The 19,342-nt window shown below is 38.2% G+C and overlaps 2 protein-coding genes across 2 annotated transcripts; both read right to left on the reverse strand.

Annotated features, from left to right (window-relative positions):
- Positions 1–510: 510 nt before the first annotated feature.
- Positions 511–8,704, reverse strand: LOC132113578 (ubiquitin-like protein 3). The gene is made up of 7 exons (XM_059521412.1): positions 8,432–8,704; positions 8,230–8,329; positions 7,719–7,855; positions 4,770–4,878; positions 4,104–4,190; positions 3,776–3,853; positions 511–2,084 (listed from the first exon to the last, which is right to left on the reverse strand). Exons 3-7 carry the CDS (start codon positions 7,743–7,745, stop codon positions 2,032–2,034), a joined length of 354 nt encoding a protein of 117 aa, XP_059377395.1. The 5' UTR covers positions 7,746–7,855; positions 8,230–8,329; positions 8,432–8,704; the 3' UTR covers positions 511–2,031.
- Positions 8,705–9,966: 1,262 nt separating this feature from the next.
- On the reverse strand, positions 9,967–19,149 carry LOC132113579 (cationic amino acid transporter 3-like). Its single transcript, XM_059521413.1, has 12 exons — positions 18,991–19,149; positions 16,295–16,704; positions 14,416–14,577; positions 13,890–14,061; positions 13,407–13,525; positions 13,106–13,328; positions 12,714–12,853; positions 12,510–12,612; positions 11,973–12,199; positions 11,697–11,863; positions 11,499–11,607; positions 9,967–11,094 (listed from the first exon to the last, which is right to left on the reverse strand). The coding sequence occupies exons 2-12, from the start codon at positions 16,662–16,664 to the stop codon at positions 10,955–10,957; spliced, it is 1,932 nt and encodes a 643-aa protein (XP_059377396.1). The 5' UTR covers positions 16,665–16,704; positions 18,991–19,149; the 3' UTR covers positions 9,967–10,954.
- Between the last annotated feature and the right edge of the window lie 193 nt (positions 19,150–19,342).

Below are 19,342 nucleotides of genomic sequence, written 5' to 3' on the forward strand. Positions count from 1 at the left end.
TCATTGCATCAACACAAGAACTATCTTATATTCAATTGTGCCGAAACTGGCCGAGTGACGAGAACTATAATGGAAGCACGGACGCGGTAAAAGATGACGTCACAGAAGCCCTCAGAGAACCGGAACCACATCGCCATCTAGAGGCAGAACCACAGCACCACACAAACACACACAGCGCTGCGGATTCATTTATAAAGGACGAGACCATATCTTTCAGCTAAAAAGGTTGTAAAAACTGACGTCTTTTAACGCAACGAATGACCCAAAGCGTATATAATAATAATAATAACAACGTATACAGTACCATGCTAGAAGATAGTCACTGAAATCAATGTAAACTAACAATAGTTAACCATTAGTACTGCAGGTGTATATACACATATTAAACACACTTTATTTTATATCTTACTACATTTCTATTTGGTGTATTATTTCATGACTGCAAATGGTAGCACGGTTTTACATGATAAAAAATAAAATAATATCTTAAAACACACAGGAACACCAGAGTATTATTTGAAATGTTTTATTAATTTATAATACAAGATTTAAGGATTTTTATTTTTACATTTAATAATTTGTAGCTCATTTTCATAGCAGTGACAATAATAAACACTCTTGCAGTAATTGGCCAATCAAAACAAGATTGGAGACGGTTTCTGTGGACACTTTCCACAACTGTACTAGCTTTCAAACAAAAAAAACAAAAAAAAAGCCTCATCCACTCCCACAATTAACATCAGTCAGCAATCATATGTGTACTAATAAAAACTCAACCGTACTCCGACAAGATAAAAATGACTCCATTATTAATAATATTAATTTCCCACAATCATAAGGCAAACAAAACAGACAGCATACAAACATTAGGAAATAACACACTTATTTTTTTCTTTCTTTCAGCCCAGTTGGAGGCCATTAGCGGTGGCCATTCCTGGCACACATCTTTACCTCTAAAGCTGCAGTGCAGCGGGGGGTCCATGAATCCATATAGCGCTTATAATGGGGGCTTTTACCAGCCCAGCCCTTCGCTCCAGACAGAGGCTTTCTAATGATCTCCTTATTCTTTGCACCTGGGCCTTGTCCCTCAGGATGCACGTTAGACAAGAATGGAGTAGGATACAGATGATACATCCTGACTGGGCAAGAAGAAGAGTATGTGTAACTTCACATCAAGCACAAAACCGCCAACCTTCCCTCATGCTTCTTCAGCAGAGACGAGGAAAATAAACACTATTCAAGTAGACACGGGGGGAATGGTTTTTAAAGGTGGCTGGTAAAAGCGAGGAAACACTAGACTAGGGTCATGCACAGATGTTGACAACTGGTCAGTAAGAAGAGTCTGGCGACTTTGAGATCTACTCTCGATTGGTCCTAAGACAAAAAAGGCAAGAATCGTAGGTGGCCATGGCACATCAAATCCGCCAGCGCTACAGCAGACTCCCTCGGTCCACAGCTTGTGTCATCACATCTCTCTCTCGCTCTCTGTCTGTAAGCTCCTTCTGTTCGAGGCAGGTGGGAGGTTTAAGACTACAACACACACATAGTGACTTCAGATAAGGATCCGTGTTAAGTGCAATCAAAAGTCTGAGATTATGGCGCATATTAAGCTTCGTCTGAGTCAGACGTGTGATCCAAGTGAAAACTCTTGACACTTGGGTGTTGGGAGAGCAGAAGGTCTCTCGAGTACAGAACATCCCCCTAAAAACCTGTTCACACAACGGTTTACATAACGTCCTTTCAATGATTTAGGTATTTCATATTTGCCTGGAAACTAACGACCACCAAGCAAGTAATTTTGGCAACCAAAACGAAGCGAGAAAAACCGAACGAAGGCAAACGTATGAGATTTGATAAACTTGGCACGACAGCCTCCAGATACTATACAGAGCGCAAACACTGAACGAAAACCTAGTGGCAGTCTCCCCGGAGCTCTTCTGTAATCATCCAGAAAGCACCACGGGTTGGTGAGCAGAGACGGGATCGGGGAGCAGGAGGACGAGGAGGAGGTGGGGAAGGTTTGTCTGGGTTTTACAGCAGTAGACAGCAGCTGCTCTCTGTAGTCTTCTCCCTGTTCCTCTGGCCTATGAGAAGAGAGCAAATATTGAGTCACACCTAGTAAATCAAAGACAAATATACAAATCACAGGTCCTTCTTTGAAACATTCTTCAGTTAGAACAACGTGAGGGAAAAGCAGTACACGATGATGACTTACAGAAAAAAAATAGCCAGTTTTCTTCCTTAAATGTTATGCTATGTGTAAATATTCTGTAATTAATGAGTGGCATTAGAGTCAACATGAAACCTCATATTTGAGGCATATCAGTAAAAGAGAATATTGGACATGCAATACAGAACTGTAGTTTATCCATCAGGAATGGATTGGATCCTGAAAAGAGGGCTTTTTATACTAATCAAGCTCAAGTTTACCCTTTAAAAACATTTCCATTCCAGTGATGACGCTTCTTTGTTATTATTGTTGTAATATTTCTGTCAACTAAATCACTGCATTACCGAATACATTTTCCAGAAAGCTGCATTTCTTACTACAAGGAGCCTGAAGGAATGCTTCAATGGTGATTTGTTTATTGGTAAACATGGGTTAACAGTAACCAATAGTGCACAGCCGAGGTGACATCAGCTGTAAGGAATTAGTTCAAGTCAATTCCCAAGTGGAGAAAGTTGAAAGATCACAATGACAAACACATTTTTTTTTTTTGGGAATAACACACACTGATGATTCATCATTCATAGTAAGACCAAGGACATACATATGCTACAGTTCAAAAGTTTGGGTTGGGAAGATTTTTTGGGGGGCTTTGAAAGACATTAATACTTCGGCAAACACGCATTAATTGATCAAATGTGACAGTTTAAACATTCATAATGTTACAAAAATACTTCAAATAAATGCTGTCTTTTCAACTTTACATTTAATCAAAGAATCCTGAAAAATCACGATCTCTGCAAAAATATGAATATGATAAGTTTGAGCAGAAAATCTGAATATTATAACTATTTCTGAAGTATCATGTGGCACTCAAGACTGAAGTAATGATGCTGAAAATTCAGCTTTGCCATTACAGGAATAAATTACTTAAAAAAAAAAAAAAAACATAAAAAAACAAACTAATAGGCCCATTTCTAAATATTACCAATATAACTGTGCTAATAAATGCAGACTTGGTGAGCACAAGAGGAACAAAAACAAAATCTAAATAACCCCAAACTTATGAACTGTAGTAGTATAGGCTAGATTAATAAAGGAAATCTGCTCATTCCTGTTTTCATGGAAACTCAAAACCACACTGACTGTGGGATAAAAGGGCCATTTTAACTTCATCTACGGTAAAATGGCAGCGTGAATGCAGAGTCATTTGCCAGGAAATGTTTCTAGAATTTATTCTGAAGACATCAAAGCACACAACCTGCTTCCTCATTTCAAATCTAACAATAGTCATCGTGAATTCACAAGCTTGCTTCAAAAGTCAGCACAACTCGTCAAACAGGAAATGACATGGATAAGTTACAGGCATCTTGTATTACAGTGCGTGACTGAATAAAGCTCATTGTTCAGTCTCTAATATGACTGCATGCCTCTTAATTATTAGAATGTGTTTGGATGATTGGAGCCAGTTGCCACCTGGCAGCAGTCCTCCAATAACTGCTGCGCCCTTGTCTTTAAAACAAGAAGTGGATATGGATGGGCAAGCCAAGGACATTCAGCCATGGTTAGAGCAGTAGGAGCTTGCCAGAGGAATATATCAGCACTTACCATGGGAGTTCGGCTCTGGCAGCGTCTCTCTGGCAACCAAGTGCATGACAGTCGTTCGGCCAGGGGGCAACTTCAGAGCTATTCAACAGAGAAGTAACACTGAATATTAGCACACAACTTAGTCACTTTGTGCAGTAAAAACACAGCTTCTGACCTACAGCATATTTTAACAGCTTTCCACTTCCACTGTCCATTTGTGTTCACAAAAATGTGTTTTAGTGTCTAGTGCAAAGGAAAAGTAACAGAGACAAAGAGAGAGAGAGAGAAACAATAGGATTGTGAAGGCGTGTTGACCGTGACAGACGTGAAGACAAGGTCTAGTGCTCACCTCCTAGTGTGACATTGCCATGCAGGAAGCGGCCCTGGAAGATCAGCCTCAGGATGCTGGGACTGCTCACGCTCTCCTCCTCCCAGCCTGCAACACAAGACATCACGTTCACTACACAAACAGACTTTCATGAGGATTTACTATGAACAAAAATTGGTCAGAATTTGACTCCAGTGTTTGACGGCATGTTACCACAAAGGAAACACAGTGAAAGTAAATTACTCCAGAGGTCTAGGACATACATTACCATTCAAAAATGTAGGGTCAGTAAGATTGGTTCTTAAAAAAAAAAAAAAAAACTCTACATTTCTCTGATCCAAAAATAACAGTACAAATAGTAATATCAGAATTTACAATTTAAATAATTATTTTCTATTTAATACTAGTGTAATTTATTCCTGCAATCGCAAAAGCTGAATTATCAGCAGCCATTACTCTAGTCACATGATCCTTCAGAAATTATTCTAATATGCTGATTTGCTGTTAAAAATACATTTCTTATTGTAATCAATGTTGAACACCGATGTGATGCTTGAGGAAACAGATTTGACTTTTTAATAGGAAACCATTGATTCATGAACAGAATGTTCAAAAAAAGTGTGTTAAATGCAAATACAATACTTAAACTACAAATACAACTTCTACCAAAGTATAATCATAACATACCTGCTGGCCAGTTCTCAAAAACATGCCGGGCAATGTCTGTGGCGGAGTCATTTGGAGAGAAAGTGAAATCCTGCGTCTTCCCACTCACAAGGATCAGCCGTAGACTCACCTGAAGTCGGTTGAAAGGGAGAGGAAACAAATGAAATCATTAATCTGAAGTACACTACAATCCAAAGACAGTGACATTTCCACCAAATAGTCCTTAATGACCCTTCAATTTGTGCTCACCCCACATAACATGAGACGACCTGGAGAGTCCTTTGCAGAAACAGCCATTCCTTCCTGATTAGATTTATGTTGGGCATTAAGGGTGAAACTAGCTGCTACACACTCTAAAGGTTCCTGTGAAATGGTCTGGTGGGTTTAGGACAGAGGAAGTGCTACTGCCTTTCCATGTAGTGATACCCCCCCCCCCCCTTCATCCTAATATGATAAACCCAGGTGTCCCAGACTGAGTTATTACATTTACATGGCCCATGCATAACCCCTCGCAGGAGGAGGGGAGCAGCAGCACAGTGGATTAGCACAATCAATTTGCTCCATGCATGAGTCCTAATAAAAAACCAACAGACACAATGCCTCTACAGTCTGTATTAATAACACCACAGAGTTTTCAGCCACAAGCCAACACACGCTTCATGACAGTTTTCATACATTTAAGAGATATATCATACATTTACTGCCTCAACAACAAGTATTATTTTATTTGTACTTCCGACATACATCCTTTACGTCTTCTGCCCATCTATCTTTCTAGCCATACCTTTCTGAACTCATTCTAATGGATTGTTCCAAGTCTATAATTATTCACACAATTTTGACTAAACTGAACAGTTTGCAACAATATTCATTATATTATCAATAAACAAAGGTTTAAGATATGCAATAATGACACATACTCGTTTTAAGCAAATTAGGCAAGTGGCTGAATAAATTTGGCAGCATCCTCTTTGAAACTAATCAGCATCATAAGACCCAGTGTCTGAACAGAAAAGACAGAGTGCTACTATGTCAGCCCAAAAATAAAATCAGACCAGGGACTCAAGAGTAACTTAGAGATTCCAAAGAGTCTCTTGTTCAGTTTTTTTTTAATCCAGGGTTTAAATGTTCCTTTTCTCCTTCCACGGTTTTCAATGACTGCAATTTATACATTACATCACCCACAGTCAGCGTGTGGAGCTTGGCCGGGCCTCAATGCTTTCGTTTAGAATCAGATGGAGAAAGAGGAGGGGGGCGTTAGAAGGTTGGTCCTGGCATCGCTGTGTTTAAAGCCACATACAACACAGAGCACAAAAACAAAGGAAAACAAGCTTCATGGAGACAATGCAACCAATCAGAGGACCAGAGAAACTTTCAGCATGTTTCTGAGAAAGTGGAAGTGAAAAGAGACACACAGTTCCTCTAAAAGTATGCAACTACAACTTAACAAAACTGCTTGTATTAGTACAGAGTTATTTAAATCGTGTCAAACATGCTAAAGGGTAATATAAACATTATGTGGATCCAGCTCATCAGCAGCCCAGGTCATGACCCAAATAGTGGCAGCAATCAAATAACATGACAGGAAAAGGATGACCTCTTTCCAACACAAATCTGTGCTCATCCTCTCACACCACGTGCCACCTAAATCCTCACCAAGGGCCCCCCAATGCCCTGCCCTAACCTATTGTGAAATCAGGCTCCTTTGCTGAGGGCACTTGCAATGTAGGGCACCCCACCCCCATTCAGACACCCTTGGAAATATTCGGCTTTCACCTATGGGGACCTGCAGTGAGAACAAAAGAGGTCATGCTATAATTCACAACGTCATTCCAGCACACTGTTTACAAACACCAAGCCCCCGATAAAGGCATGGAAAGCCCTCTCCCAGCCTCTTCGAGTGGCGTTAAGGGTGTTATCAGAAAATCTGTGACGGGTAACACAGACAAGAGAGCATAAACAATAAGCACTCCCTGCTGCCCCAGTTCTTAAAGCCTTGAGAAATACAAAACACCAAAGCTGCCTTAATGCCTCAGAACCAGTGCGTAAACATCTCAATAATCTCACGGTTTATATATTTTCTGCAATCTCTTCAATCCTGTTGCTTTCATCCCCTAATCAAGAGCCTAAAGTCATGCCCCATCCTAATGTAACGCCACTAAAACCAATACTGAACCAAACAGGTTCAGCAAACAACAAAAAAATCTCAAGGCAATAGCAGACTTGCGAGTGCAACATAAAAGCTTTGTTTTATAACCTCAGCCATAGTATTTTAATTTACAGTATTCATTTATATTTTGAATTAGCTTTTACATTTATAGCTTTAATTTTCAGTTTTTAGAATCCTTTTTTTTTCACCATAGTTTTAGTTTCAGTTTTGGTTCAAACGTACAGGAAACGTTTAATCGTATTTGAGACTATACTAATGAAATCTGGTTAACAATGATGTCTCCCCACTAACGCAGATTAAAGTGGAAGTGCACCTTAAATTGAAAACATTCATTATCGGTTCACCCTCAGTTTGCATAAAACATGCACTGTGTAAACAAAAACTAGGGCAGGAAGTTGTTCGTGAATAATGATGTACATGTCAGTCTATTCATTAAATAAAGCTACCAAAGGCTTCAGAGGGTTTGGAAAATAGTGCATGAATAATATAGACCACTTTTTGTCTCTTTCAGAGCTTAACAGTCATGGTCACTTTCATAGTAGGGAAAGGAGCAGCATGCACATCGCACCAAGTACCTCCTTTTGCATTCCACAGTCAAAATAATTAAATGAAACCTGTTTTGTGTAGCAACAGTGCAAAGGTAGATGACAATGCACATTCATCTGTGAACTGTACCTTTAAGATTTGAATGCACTCTAAAAGTGATGATACTTGATGATGATATAAACTTTGTATGTCTGAAAAGGCCAACTTGTGCAATGATGCATCACCTAAAGAGAGATGTAGACTGATATACTCACTGTGTCAGGGTCTCTCGGAGAGGTCATGGCTGGGATCAGGAATCGACGCGTGACCAGCAGTAAGACGGGAGCACAACTCCTGGCACAAAGACTCAGTATATGTCTTCTCCCTCTGGCCTTTCTCTGCCTCGCACAGCCTAACACCAAGTCAATCATTCACATCATGCCCACACAGATTAGTTTACCACACACAGTCCAATGGTCAACAATGCATTAAAACTAGAAAATTAATTACTGAAAGACTTTACTAAGAGAAATGGTATAGTATTACAAACATACAGTAGGTGGGATGACAAGACATTCATATAAACAGATTCACAACAACCTGGTGAATTTTTATAAAGTTGGTTAACTGCTAGGTTGTAAACTGTAGTATAAGTGATTAATGAACCACCTCAATGATATGCAGAATTAATGAACAATATACTCTTTATGGCTTATAAACAAACGGACTGAATGTACATAGGACATATTTAGGGAAATGCAAGGGGGGGAAGAAAACCTCACATACCTTTGCTCTACTTGACTTTAAGCCAAACCGGTGTTTGCATTACTGGAACAGCTTTATATATCAGCTTGAGACCGAATCTGCCTTAGAAATGCAGCTCTGCCTGCAAATCAGACACCAAACCAGGATGAACTCGACTGTGTAGAGCAGGAAAAAATAAAAGCGATGCAAAATCAAAGTAGAATCAAAACGATGATTCGCATACCATTAAACAAGAGATGTGAACGCCTGTAGAAACAGAGAAACACTGCGCGCGACCGCTGGCCTTGAGCTAATTTCTGACTGCGGCAAAATAAAAGAGGAACTAAAACGACCTTTTTGATCGAGTCACAGGCGGCTATCGGATCCAAAACGGTAGTTAGACGGTCCTGGGCTTTTCTCAAAAACTAACTGATGGGTATATCCATCGTTCAATCTGATCAGACGTAGCTAAACTCACTCGCAACGATCGAGTAGATTAATGGCTGAGAATTTTAAAAGGCACCGGAAGTCAGCTGGCCATATATCCAGGAAACGGCGCGCAAGACTTTCTGGGACTTGTAGTTTTGTGGCAAATCTCCATTTTGATCGCACCTTGCAGAACGGCAGTCATTTCACGTGCTGTGTTCAGGAATGTGGGTCTTCCTTTCTATACATTAGAAATAAGTCTGTTTTTCTTTTGCTTGTTTTTCCCCCCTTAAATTTGGCAATAAATTAATATATTAAAACATAAATGATTAACTTCCTCGTATCAATAGGTTAAACATCTAATGCAATCAAATAAAAAATTTAGTATGATAAATTGGAATATCCCTTCCATGTGAAAATCCTTATAGCATTTAATTCTGTTTTCACAGACCCTCAATTAAAAAATCTTCCTCTTTTCTTTAATTTTAAAAGAAAGCTATACACAACTGAATGACAATACTTGCCACATTTATTTGACAACAGCATCGCACATAATAAAGGCACATTAAGTAGGCTATTTACATAGGAAAGCTGAAGTGTGTAATTTTTTTTTAAATTATTGTTTTAAATACGTTCTTCTATCTCATCTTAATATGCAGAAACAAGTAAAAGGAAGCCATTTATATCCTTATAAATCCATGTTTAAGAATACAATCCAGCCCAACACAGCCACACCGGCTCAACCAACCCACCCACCGAGTTTGGGCCGGGACTATCTGGGAGCATTTTGAGAAAACAATAACTATTTTTGCAATTTCATTTGATGACATCAGTGGAATAGAAATTACACACTTCAGCTTCAAAGAGCAAATATCAACTTTGTAACAGATATGATTTTCAATAAACTGGAATAAACAGTTCCAGCTCAACAACACAGCAGCATTATGTAAACATTGATTGTAAAATAGGCTTAAAAGTCACAATATTTGCAGCAAAATGTAATGGTTTTTGGAAAATAAACTGTATAATAACTCTGTTTAGTGTTAAGAGGCATAAATTACTCTGTTCATGTCAATAACATGTACCATATTCCAGCAGCATATGGAAAAAGCCACCCAAGTCACAAAGCGCCATAATCTCCACCTTCAGACCTACTTTTCCTTAAAGAAAAAAGCATTTACATTACAATGTTTTTACAAAAAAACATTATGAAAACAGCATAAATAGGCATAAGCATAAAAAAGGCATGAAAAATATGAGCATTTAGATGCTGATGCTCAAAATGAAAAATTACCAATTTTGTCAAAAACAAGACTCTTTTACAGAAAAAGACAATTAAGGAAAGGCTGTTTTTGCTATTAAGCACATTTAAGACAATGAGGCTTTCCTATTTAACATCCCAAATGTGTACAGTTCAATAGAGAAAACTGTGCCAAAATGTATTGTTGGTACTAAAGAAGCCAAAAATATGTAAAACATTTGACAGTAACATCAACAATAAATACACATTCTAATAAATTTACAAAAATATACAACAACATACAACAAATACAAAACTACTGACAAAATACAAGGTAGTTTTTAAAAATATTTTTCATGTATCATTTTTCCCAATCACGTCAAGTTTATAAAAGTACTACAAGGACATTTTGATTTCAAAACAATAATGCACATGTTATTTTACACTCTCTCAATTCTCTCTGATCCGGTAAAAACATATCGAGTTTGTTCACACAGCACACAAATCTAAATTTGTCTTTAAATGTGAATTTCAATTTCTTTTCTGACTGAGCATCATCGTGCAATCAGTCACATTTACTACATAGTGAATGTGACAGTGGGCTATATGAGTAAATGTGGACATGATGAAGGACGTTACACAAATGTTACATCAGAAAAAATTTAGTTGGCAACACCCAATGAGATTTTTGCTGCCTGTTTAAAGCCTATGTATAACAAATTCCCATTCATTGAGAGAGAAAGAAGTCCCTAAATGACCACACACTGTTCACAAACATTTTTTCAAGCGTAACAGTTCTGCCCCATCTCTGATCTGGTAACAGAAATCTAAATGTGCATACAAAGTACACTTAGGACTAGACTGAATTATTTTCACAATGAAGCCTAGACATGTAAAACTTACAGTACCATCACACACTGACACAGTCAAACGATTAGCAACAAATACACAGTTTACCTACTGAATAAAGATGGTTGAGTGAAACCACTTTTGTCAGTTTTCAATGCAGACTTTAAAGGAAGTATAAGGTGCAAAAGTGAAATTGCAGCATTTTACAAAACCGTTTGTAATATGGCTGTCATACCAATCCAGCTGCTCTTCTTAAGGTGTAGTCCCCTCACTCTCATCTTCAGTCAGGTAGATTGGTTTCTTTCCTTGAAGAATTGGCTCAAATTTTTCTGGGGAATAGTTTTTACCCTCAGAGCTGTGCCTTATTCCATACGCAAAATAAATAATAAAACCTAAAAGAGACAAAAGGTATGAAGTTCAACTTTCAAGCACTGTACTATGAAGAAAAAAAAAAAAAACACCCACACTGTAAAAAATGACAGTGAATTTAACGGTAAAAGACTGTAAAAATGCTACAGCAAAAACCTGTTAAATGGTTAACGGTAAATTCCCTTACTAAAAGACTGTACCAGAAACCATGATAAATTTTTTCCAGGATTCTTTAAAGAACAAAGTTTAAAAAAACAAAAATACAATTGATTTGAAATAAGAGTCTTTTGGAAAATTACATATGTATTTACTGTCAGATTTTAACAATTTAATGAATCCTTCTAAAAGTATAAGTTTCTTTCTAACTAACTCCCAGACTTTTGAATGGTAGCATTTACATAACAACATTTTACATGCTATAACTCACCAATGACCATCCATACTGCGAAACGAACCCATGTAGGTCCATCCAATTGCATCATGAGGTAAATATTTACAAAGATACTGACCAATGGCAGAATGGGAAGAAAAGGCACCTACAAAATGTAGAAAGAAGATTATTATAACCACCTAAAGATCTGACGTTCTCAATTTAACAAATCACAAGGATAATAGTGTAGTGTACCTTGAAAGTAAGAACCTCTTTACTCTGGGGCTGTCGCCAGATTATGAAGATGCAGACAGAAGACAGAACAGACAGGAGAACAACCAAAGTGATATAAAGAGGGCTGCCCATCCCCAACTGTTCCCCAAACATTGCCAGCATCACACACAGCAGAGTGAACAGCACAGCTGAAAAGAAAAGAGAGAAATTTAGTTTACATTTCTCTGAGCTCTACATTACAGCTACATGTTTCAGCAAAAATGGTAGATTATAAGCTGGGTTAATGAAAATGCTTACATATGGTGCCAGTTGCAGAATAAACAATGATGCCCGAAATCTTGGTGGGTACATCACTGATGGGTTGCACCAGCATCCTGATGGAAAACCTCTCCTTAAGAGGTGTTGTCTCCAGCTCCTGGCTGTACTCATCCCCGCTATCCACATCTGCCATACATCCTTTAGCCTCCAGCCTCTGTAGTTCCATTGGCTTCGCACCACTGGAGCCAATACTGCCTGGCTGGTACCTGTAGATGTAAAACATTAATAAAACTGTTTATTTTTTTTTCAGAAATCAATCTAATGTGCGGATTTGCTGCTCATAAAACATTTCCTTTCACCATCAGTGTTAAAAACAGGTGAGCTGCTTAAAATGTTTTGATAAACAGAAAGTTCAAAAGAACTGCATTTATTTGAAACAGAAGTATTCTGTAACATTTTAAATGTCTTTACTGTCATTGTTGATCAATTTATTGTGACCTTGCTGCAAAAAAGGATTAATTTCTTTAAAAGAAAATCCCCCGACTTTTGAATCTTTGTGTATGTGTATATACTCACCGGAGAATGAGTACGCACACGGCAACTAGAGTGTACGCCAGCAGGGTCCCAATCGACATCAAGTCCACTAATGCGGCGAGATCAAAAAAGAAGGCCATCAGAGCTACAGGAAGGAATTTAACGAGATTCTAAAGTTAGTCACAATTATTAAAACAGATACATCATCTATTGACAGTCATTACATGAATAAAAATACAGTCTTACCTGCTACGATGCCAGACACAATGGTGGCCAGCACAGGTGTCTTGGTGTTCTTGTGCATGCGGGAGAGGGAGCGAAAGAGCAGACCATCCTCAGCCATGGCATAAATCACACGAGGCATAGGGAACATGGAGCCCAACAAGCTGAAGAACATTAAAAAAAATTGTCATCACTTGTTGACTTTAAGCAGCGTATTATAGTTAACTAAAACATTTTTAATTTTAATAAAATAAATGTTAACAGAAACAAATATATAATAATAAATAAAACGTTCAACTAGTTTCCAAGGCACTAGCATTTCTCATTTTCAAAAAAGAAAACAAATATTAAAACAGACATGAGAGCAGATCAAATGTAAAAATAAAATAACTTTAAGTCAAAGTCAATAATTGTACCTGGTGGAAAGGGCACACAGAGACCCCACCGCCACAATATAGCGAGCAGGGTCCCAGTGCACATATTTGAAGGCCTCTGGAAGTGGACTATGAACATCCAGCTTGTAATAGGGCATCATGAGTGTGAGCGCTGCTGATACTCCGAAGTAGGCAAAAAAGCAGATGAGCAGAGAGGCCACTATGCTGATCGGGATGGAACGCTTGGGGTTTTTGGCCTCCTCACCTATGACATCACCAGAGCTGAGGTGAGTTTGGTTCTAAAAGTAGGACATTCTGGTTTTCTTAGTTTTTCGGAACTTACTTGTGGTTGCGATGCAGTCGAAACCCACAAATGCATAGAAGCATGTAGCAGCACCTGTAAGGATTCCACTGAAGCCAAATGGTGCAAAGCCACCCGAGCCAAATGTTTTTTCAATGCTCCTAAAATGTGAAAGAGTTTTCAAACTTTAAATTTACAATGCATATACATGTATATATATATATATAAATATATATATATATATATATATATATATATATAAATTTCCTTTTTGTTTACTATTTAAGTATCATATGCACTCCATTCAAAAATGTATTATTGTTTAATACCCTTAATTTTTTACTTTCACTAATTAATTGTAATTTTTATCTTATCAAATCTATCTTTCTTATATTTCAGTTGTAAACCTGTAATTAGCAATTATGCTACTGACCCAACTGATTGCGTTTCATTTACACTCTAGATTGTATTTTCTTAATTTCTATTGCTATGCCTGCATCTAAATGTTGAGGAAGTGTGACTTACTCTGCATTATAGTTGTTTGTGCTGTTAATGTAGTCCTCCACAGTGAGGCTCCAGTTGGCAGTGTTGCCTTTCACAAAGCCCGATATAATGACAAACGTCAGAACCACCAGGTTGATAGCGGTGAAGATCTTGCTGACAAGAGCAGACTCACTTACTCCAAATGCCAATAATCCTGTAGCGTGGGAGGTGAGAGGTAGCAAATTCACACCATTATGGTCTTTTGCACAGCAATGGTGACTATGACTAATGGATACATTGATAAAGTGCACCATTTAAAATGACTTAATTGCTTTAGTCTAGATGGTGTGGTTGAACCAAATAACCATTTCTCTTTTGGCACCACTGCCAGAAACACACTACCAAAAGCCAGTAGTCAGATAAGAAGTGAGTCAAGAATCATTATTCTGGAACAAAGGTCCACCGTCTTATTGGAATAATCCAAGATCTTAACTTTGGAAACACTTTGTGCAAACTGGGCAAAATCACATTACAGTTGAGTGATTCTTAGAGAGAAAAAGGTTCTCACCAGTGAGCAACATGACCAGGATGAGGGCAAACACGTCTGGATATTTCGCTAACACTTTCCCGGTGTATGGAAATGACATGGAATCAGTGAAAAAATCAGAGATGGTTTTGTTCACTAGATTGTCAAACGTTGAGCTCCAAGCCCGTGCCACACTAGCTGTGCCTGTGAAAATAGAGAAAAAGACATATGACACAAGTAGATGAAAAAGACTTCAGAACGTCCAGTTATTGTGTACAACCCGAATTCCGGAAAAGTTGGGACGTGTTTTAAATTTTAATAAAATGAAAACTAAAAGACTTTCAAATCACATGAGCCAATATTTTATTCACAATAGAACATAGATAACATAGTAAATGTTTAAACTGAGAAAGTTTACAATTTTATGCACAAAATGAGCTCATTTCAATTTTGATTTCTGCTACAGGTCTCAAAATAGTTGGGACGGGGCATGTTTACCATGGTGTAGCATCTCCTTTTCTTTTCAAAACAGTTTGAAGACGTCTGGGCATTGAGGCTATGAGTTGCTGGAGTTTTGCTGTTGGAATTTGGTCCCATTCTTGCCTTATATAGATTTCCAGCTGCTGAAGAGTTCGTGGTCGTCTTTGACGTATTTTTCGTTTAATGATGCGCCAAATGTTCTCTATAGGTGAAAGATCTGGACTGCAGGCAGGCCAGGTTAGCACCCGGACTCTTCTACGACGAAGCCATGCTGTTGTTATAGCTGCAGTATGTGGTTTTGCATTGTCCTGCTGAAATAAACAAGGCCTTCCCTGAAATAGACGTTGTTTGGAGGGAAGCATATGTTGCTCTAAAACCTTTATATACCTTTCAGCATTCACAGAGCCTTCCAAAACATGCAAGCTGCCCATACCGTATGCACTTATGCACCCCCATACCATCAGAGATGCTGGCTTTTGAACTGAACGCTGATAACATGCTGGAAGGTCTCCCTCCTCTTTAGCCCGGAGGACACGGCGTCCGTGATTTCCAACAAGAATGTCAAATTTGGACTCGTCTGATCATAAAACACTATTCCACTTTGAAATAGTCCATTTTAAATGAGCCTTGGCCCACAGGACACGACGGCGCTTCTGGACCATGTTCACATATGGCTTCCTTTTTGCATGATAGAGCTTTAGTTGGCATCTGCTGATGGCACGGCGGATTGTGTTTACCGACAGTGGTTTCTGAAAGTATTCCTGGGCCCATTTTTATTAATGTCATTGACACAATCATGCCGATGAGTGATGCAGTGTCATCTGAGAGCCCGAAGACCACGGGCATCCAATAAAGGTCTCCGACCTTGTCCCTTACGCACAGAGATTTCTCCAGTTTCTCTGAATCTTTTGATGATGTTATGCACTGTAGATGATGAGATTTGCAAAGCCTTTGCAATTTGACGTTGAGGAACATTGTTTTTAAAGTTTTCCACAATTTTTTTACGCAGTCTTTCACAGATTGGAGAGCCTCTGCCCAGCTTTACTTCTGAGTGACTCTGCTTCTCTAAGACAAAACTTTTATAGCTTATCATGTTACAGACCTGATATCAATTAACTTAATTAATCACTAGATGTTCTCCCAGCTGAATCTTTTCAAAACGTCCCAACTTTTCCGGAATTCGGGTTGTAAAACTTAAGCAGCTGCTCAAAGGGCCCTTCGGTCTAGTGAAGTAGACACTTCATACAGTTTCAAAACCACTTCATCTCTTTCATAATCACATATAATTGGTCAAACTCTTGGATGAGCATTCTGAACTAACTTGAAGGTGATGATTAATAAGTATATTTTGATTCAAAAGAGAAAATTTTCAGTCCAAATTAAAGAAATCACATATTATTATTAATCTAGTTTCTAAAGATAATAATTTCTACACACTCACCAATCACATATGACAGAATGAGGTTCCATCCCGTGATGAAGGCCCATATTTCACCCACTGTCACGTAGCTGTACAGGTAAGCAGATCCCGTCTTAGGAACACGTGCACCAAATTCAGCGTAGCACAAACCAGCAAGAACAGAGGAAAAGGCAGCAATTAAGAAAGACAGCACGATGGCAGGTCCAGCCTTCTCTCGGGCCACTTCCCCAGCCAGAACGTAGACACCGGCACCCAGTGTCGCCCCTACCCCGAGGGCTATGAGGTCAAGAGTGGTGAGACAGCGAGCGAAGCGGGTTTCATCCTGAGAAGTGTCCAGCATGCGTCGCCTCAGCAGCATTTTCCCAAAAGAGGCCAGTTTATTCTCAGCCATGATGGATAACGTTGAGGAGACTGGGATAAATCTGAAGGCACTAAAGGAGAAGATAAATATATATATATGTATACATTATATAAAAGTGAGAAAATGCTGCCTTTTTTGTTAATTAGTTTATAAAATGAGTGGCCTGATATAGATGTTCATTTTGAGGAAAGTTAACCTAAAGCTCAAAAGGACAAGATATTTTTAAATGTTTGTCTTGAGTTGAAATAAACACTACTAAGTGAACTCCTATTCTCCTAAGGCTCATTTTGGGAATGGATCTTTATACGAGTCATTTCATGTAAAGAGCATATAAAAGGGCGGCTGTTATCCACCACACCTGCAGACACTGACAAAGCAATCACTCAGCACATTACGAACAACTCATCTGACCCCAGGGCAGTTCAGTCCATCAGGAAAATTAGTCAGATTAATATCTAAGAGGTTTGGTCTTTCATTACACGGTCATAATTCATAAAGAACAACAGCTCCAAAACCTAGATAAAGAGCACCGACATTAGTGTGGATGGAAACGATTTTTAGGTAAGACCAAACGGATTCCTCACAATTTACTGATTAGATTAAAAAAACAGGGTGAAACAGGAAAAGCACTATGTATGAGGTAAAACAACAACAGACATTTAACATAAAAGAAAGTATATGGAGGTAGCCCATCTCACCCTCTGAATACAGATTGTTGAATATTTAAAAAAGGTCAGACATTTGAATACACCATTCACACAATTTTAATATTAATTGCTGTTAATAGTTGCAGCTTGAACTGGTGTATTTTTTTTTTTTTACTGAGAAATAGAACAATGCAGGAACGGGTTTCTTGTGTAGTTTCTGTCCAGCAGCTTGACTGGTCATACATGTTTGATCAGATCCTGTCTATGGCACTAACTAGATCACACCAGAAGTAAACCTGCACCTGAGAACAGTATTTTCTAGTTCAAAACATATCCTCCTTCATAAAAATGAAACAAGGATGAGTTTCCAAAAATAAAATATTGTGGTATACTGCTCGGTACAGGACCTCTCTTTCTGCATAGCTCCATAATGCCACTTCACGGAAGACATTTACTTCCTTCTCGTGGCATGAAAAAAAAAAAAGAAATTCTTTAGAAACAGCAAACTTTAGAACAAAGCAAACTCTAGACCATGAAAATGGTGGTTACATATGTTATGCTGTGGACTGTTATTGTAAAATACTCTGATGATTATCAGTAAAACCAGTTAAAGTGTTGCCTCAGACACTATTATGACTGAATAAACGTTTGGAGGATATATTTTTCATTATGTTCCAGTATATCAGACTTGCATGTTATGTTATATAACACTTCCTATTAAAGGAAAGAGCAGCAGTCGTGGACTAGATCTGGTAAAAGAAATCATTTCAAGCAATAAGCTAGGTAACTTAAAAAGGTTTGGACAGTGTGAATTCACAGGTCAAGTGTCTGTCATCCTTGCTGGCACCTGCTTCACTATACTGAGTCTGAGTCTTTGAGAATCAGATTAATATATTTGAAGATGATTCCTCAAAGAACTTGCAGCCCAGATTCTTGAACCAAAGTGACCAAGAGTCTTCATAAATGAAAGCTCTGCTTAAGTATTCCTGTTATATAATACATATAACACTTTAGGCTTGATAAGTCTAGTTTGCTATTCAACTAGAATGGTCCAGCAGCACCTGTTATGACACACCTACATTTACAGCAATGGAATTTTAATTTGACTTAAACTAATTTAGAGCTCCGCATTGTTTCAGTAGCCTGTTGCTAACATCACTGTTTTGAGAGATATGATACAGTCCCCTAGACTGTGTACAGACCCACAAGCTTTGAGCTCCATTCCCATGTACTTATGTGTGCAGTTTGGTTTGATTTATTAAAAATCATTATAAACTGTGTTTTTATTTAAACCATGTTCAAATGAATCTGCAGCGGAAAACCTGCCAACATTATAGAAGCATAATGATTTTGTCAAAATAAAAAATAGAACTATAAACATATGCATATTTCAGTATTATGGTAGTAATTATAATGCATATTGCCAGTGTGATCATTACATTTAAAACTATCCGAGTTTATCTAAATTATTGATATGCATATGCTAACTATATAAATAAAAAATAATTAAGTAACGCACATGTAACATCTATAGATGCATAAGCACGCGCGCCATTTCTAACACGAGGATGAACGTCATAATGATAAACATGGAATTACCGCTTACGAGAGAAAAACTTAATTTAGATGGTTTAGTTAAATAATAATACTCCCGTTTTTTTAGATTAAGAAATGGAGTATCAAAAGATTAATCTTTAAAAGATAGTTACCCTCTGTTGAGACGATGTACTGAAAATCCAGCAGGTTCAGACACAGACAGACAGACAGACAGAAGATGCGCTGCGTGAGGCGAGCAGTCTAGAAAAACGAGTAGCAGAACAGGACCTGCGTATAACACTCATCTGGAAATCCTTTCAAGCACACGTTGTTTTTTCCTCCGGGGTCGGGTTACTTCTGACGTCAAGAGCAAACCACAATCGTAGTAGACACAGATCTACAATATAGATCAGTGGTAGTAAAACGTGTTTCCATTGACGACAGGAATCGTTTTGAAAGAGCGAAATTTTAAAATCTTGATCTGGCTGCATTTTGTAGTAAAAGCAGAAGACGACACAATGATCA

This window comes from Carassius carassius, chromosome 33 (assembly GCF_963082965.1).
Source record: "Carassius carassius chromosome 33, fCarCar2.1, whole genome shotgun sequence".
Lineage (NCBI taxonomy): Eukaryota > Metazoa > Chordata > Actinopteri > Cypriniformes > Cyprinidae > Carassius > Carassius carassius.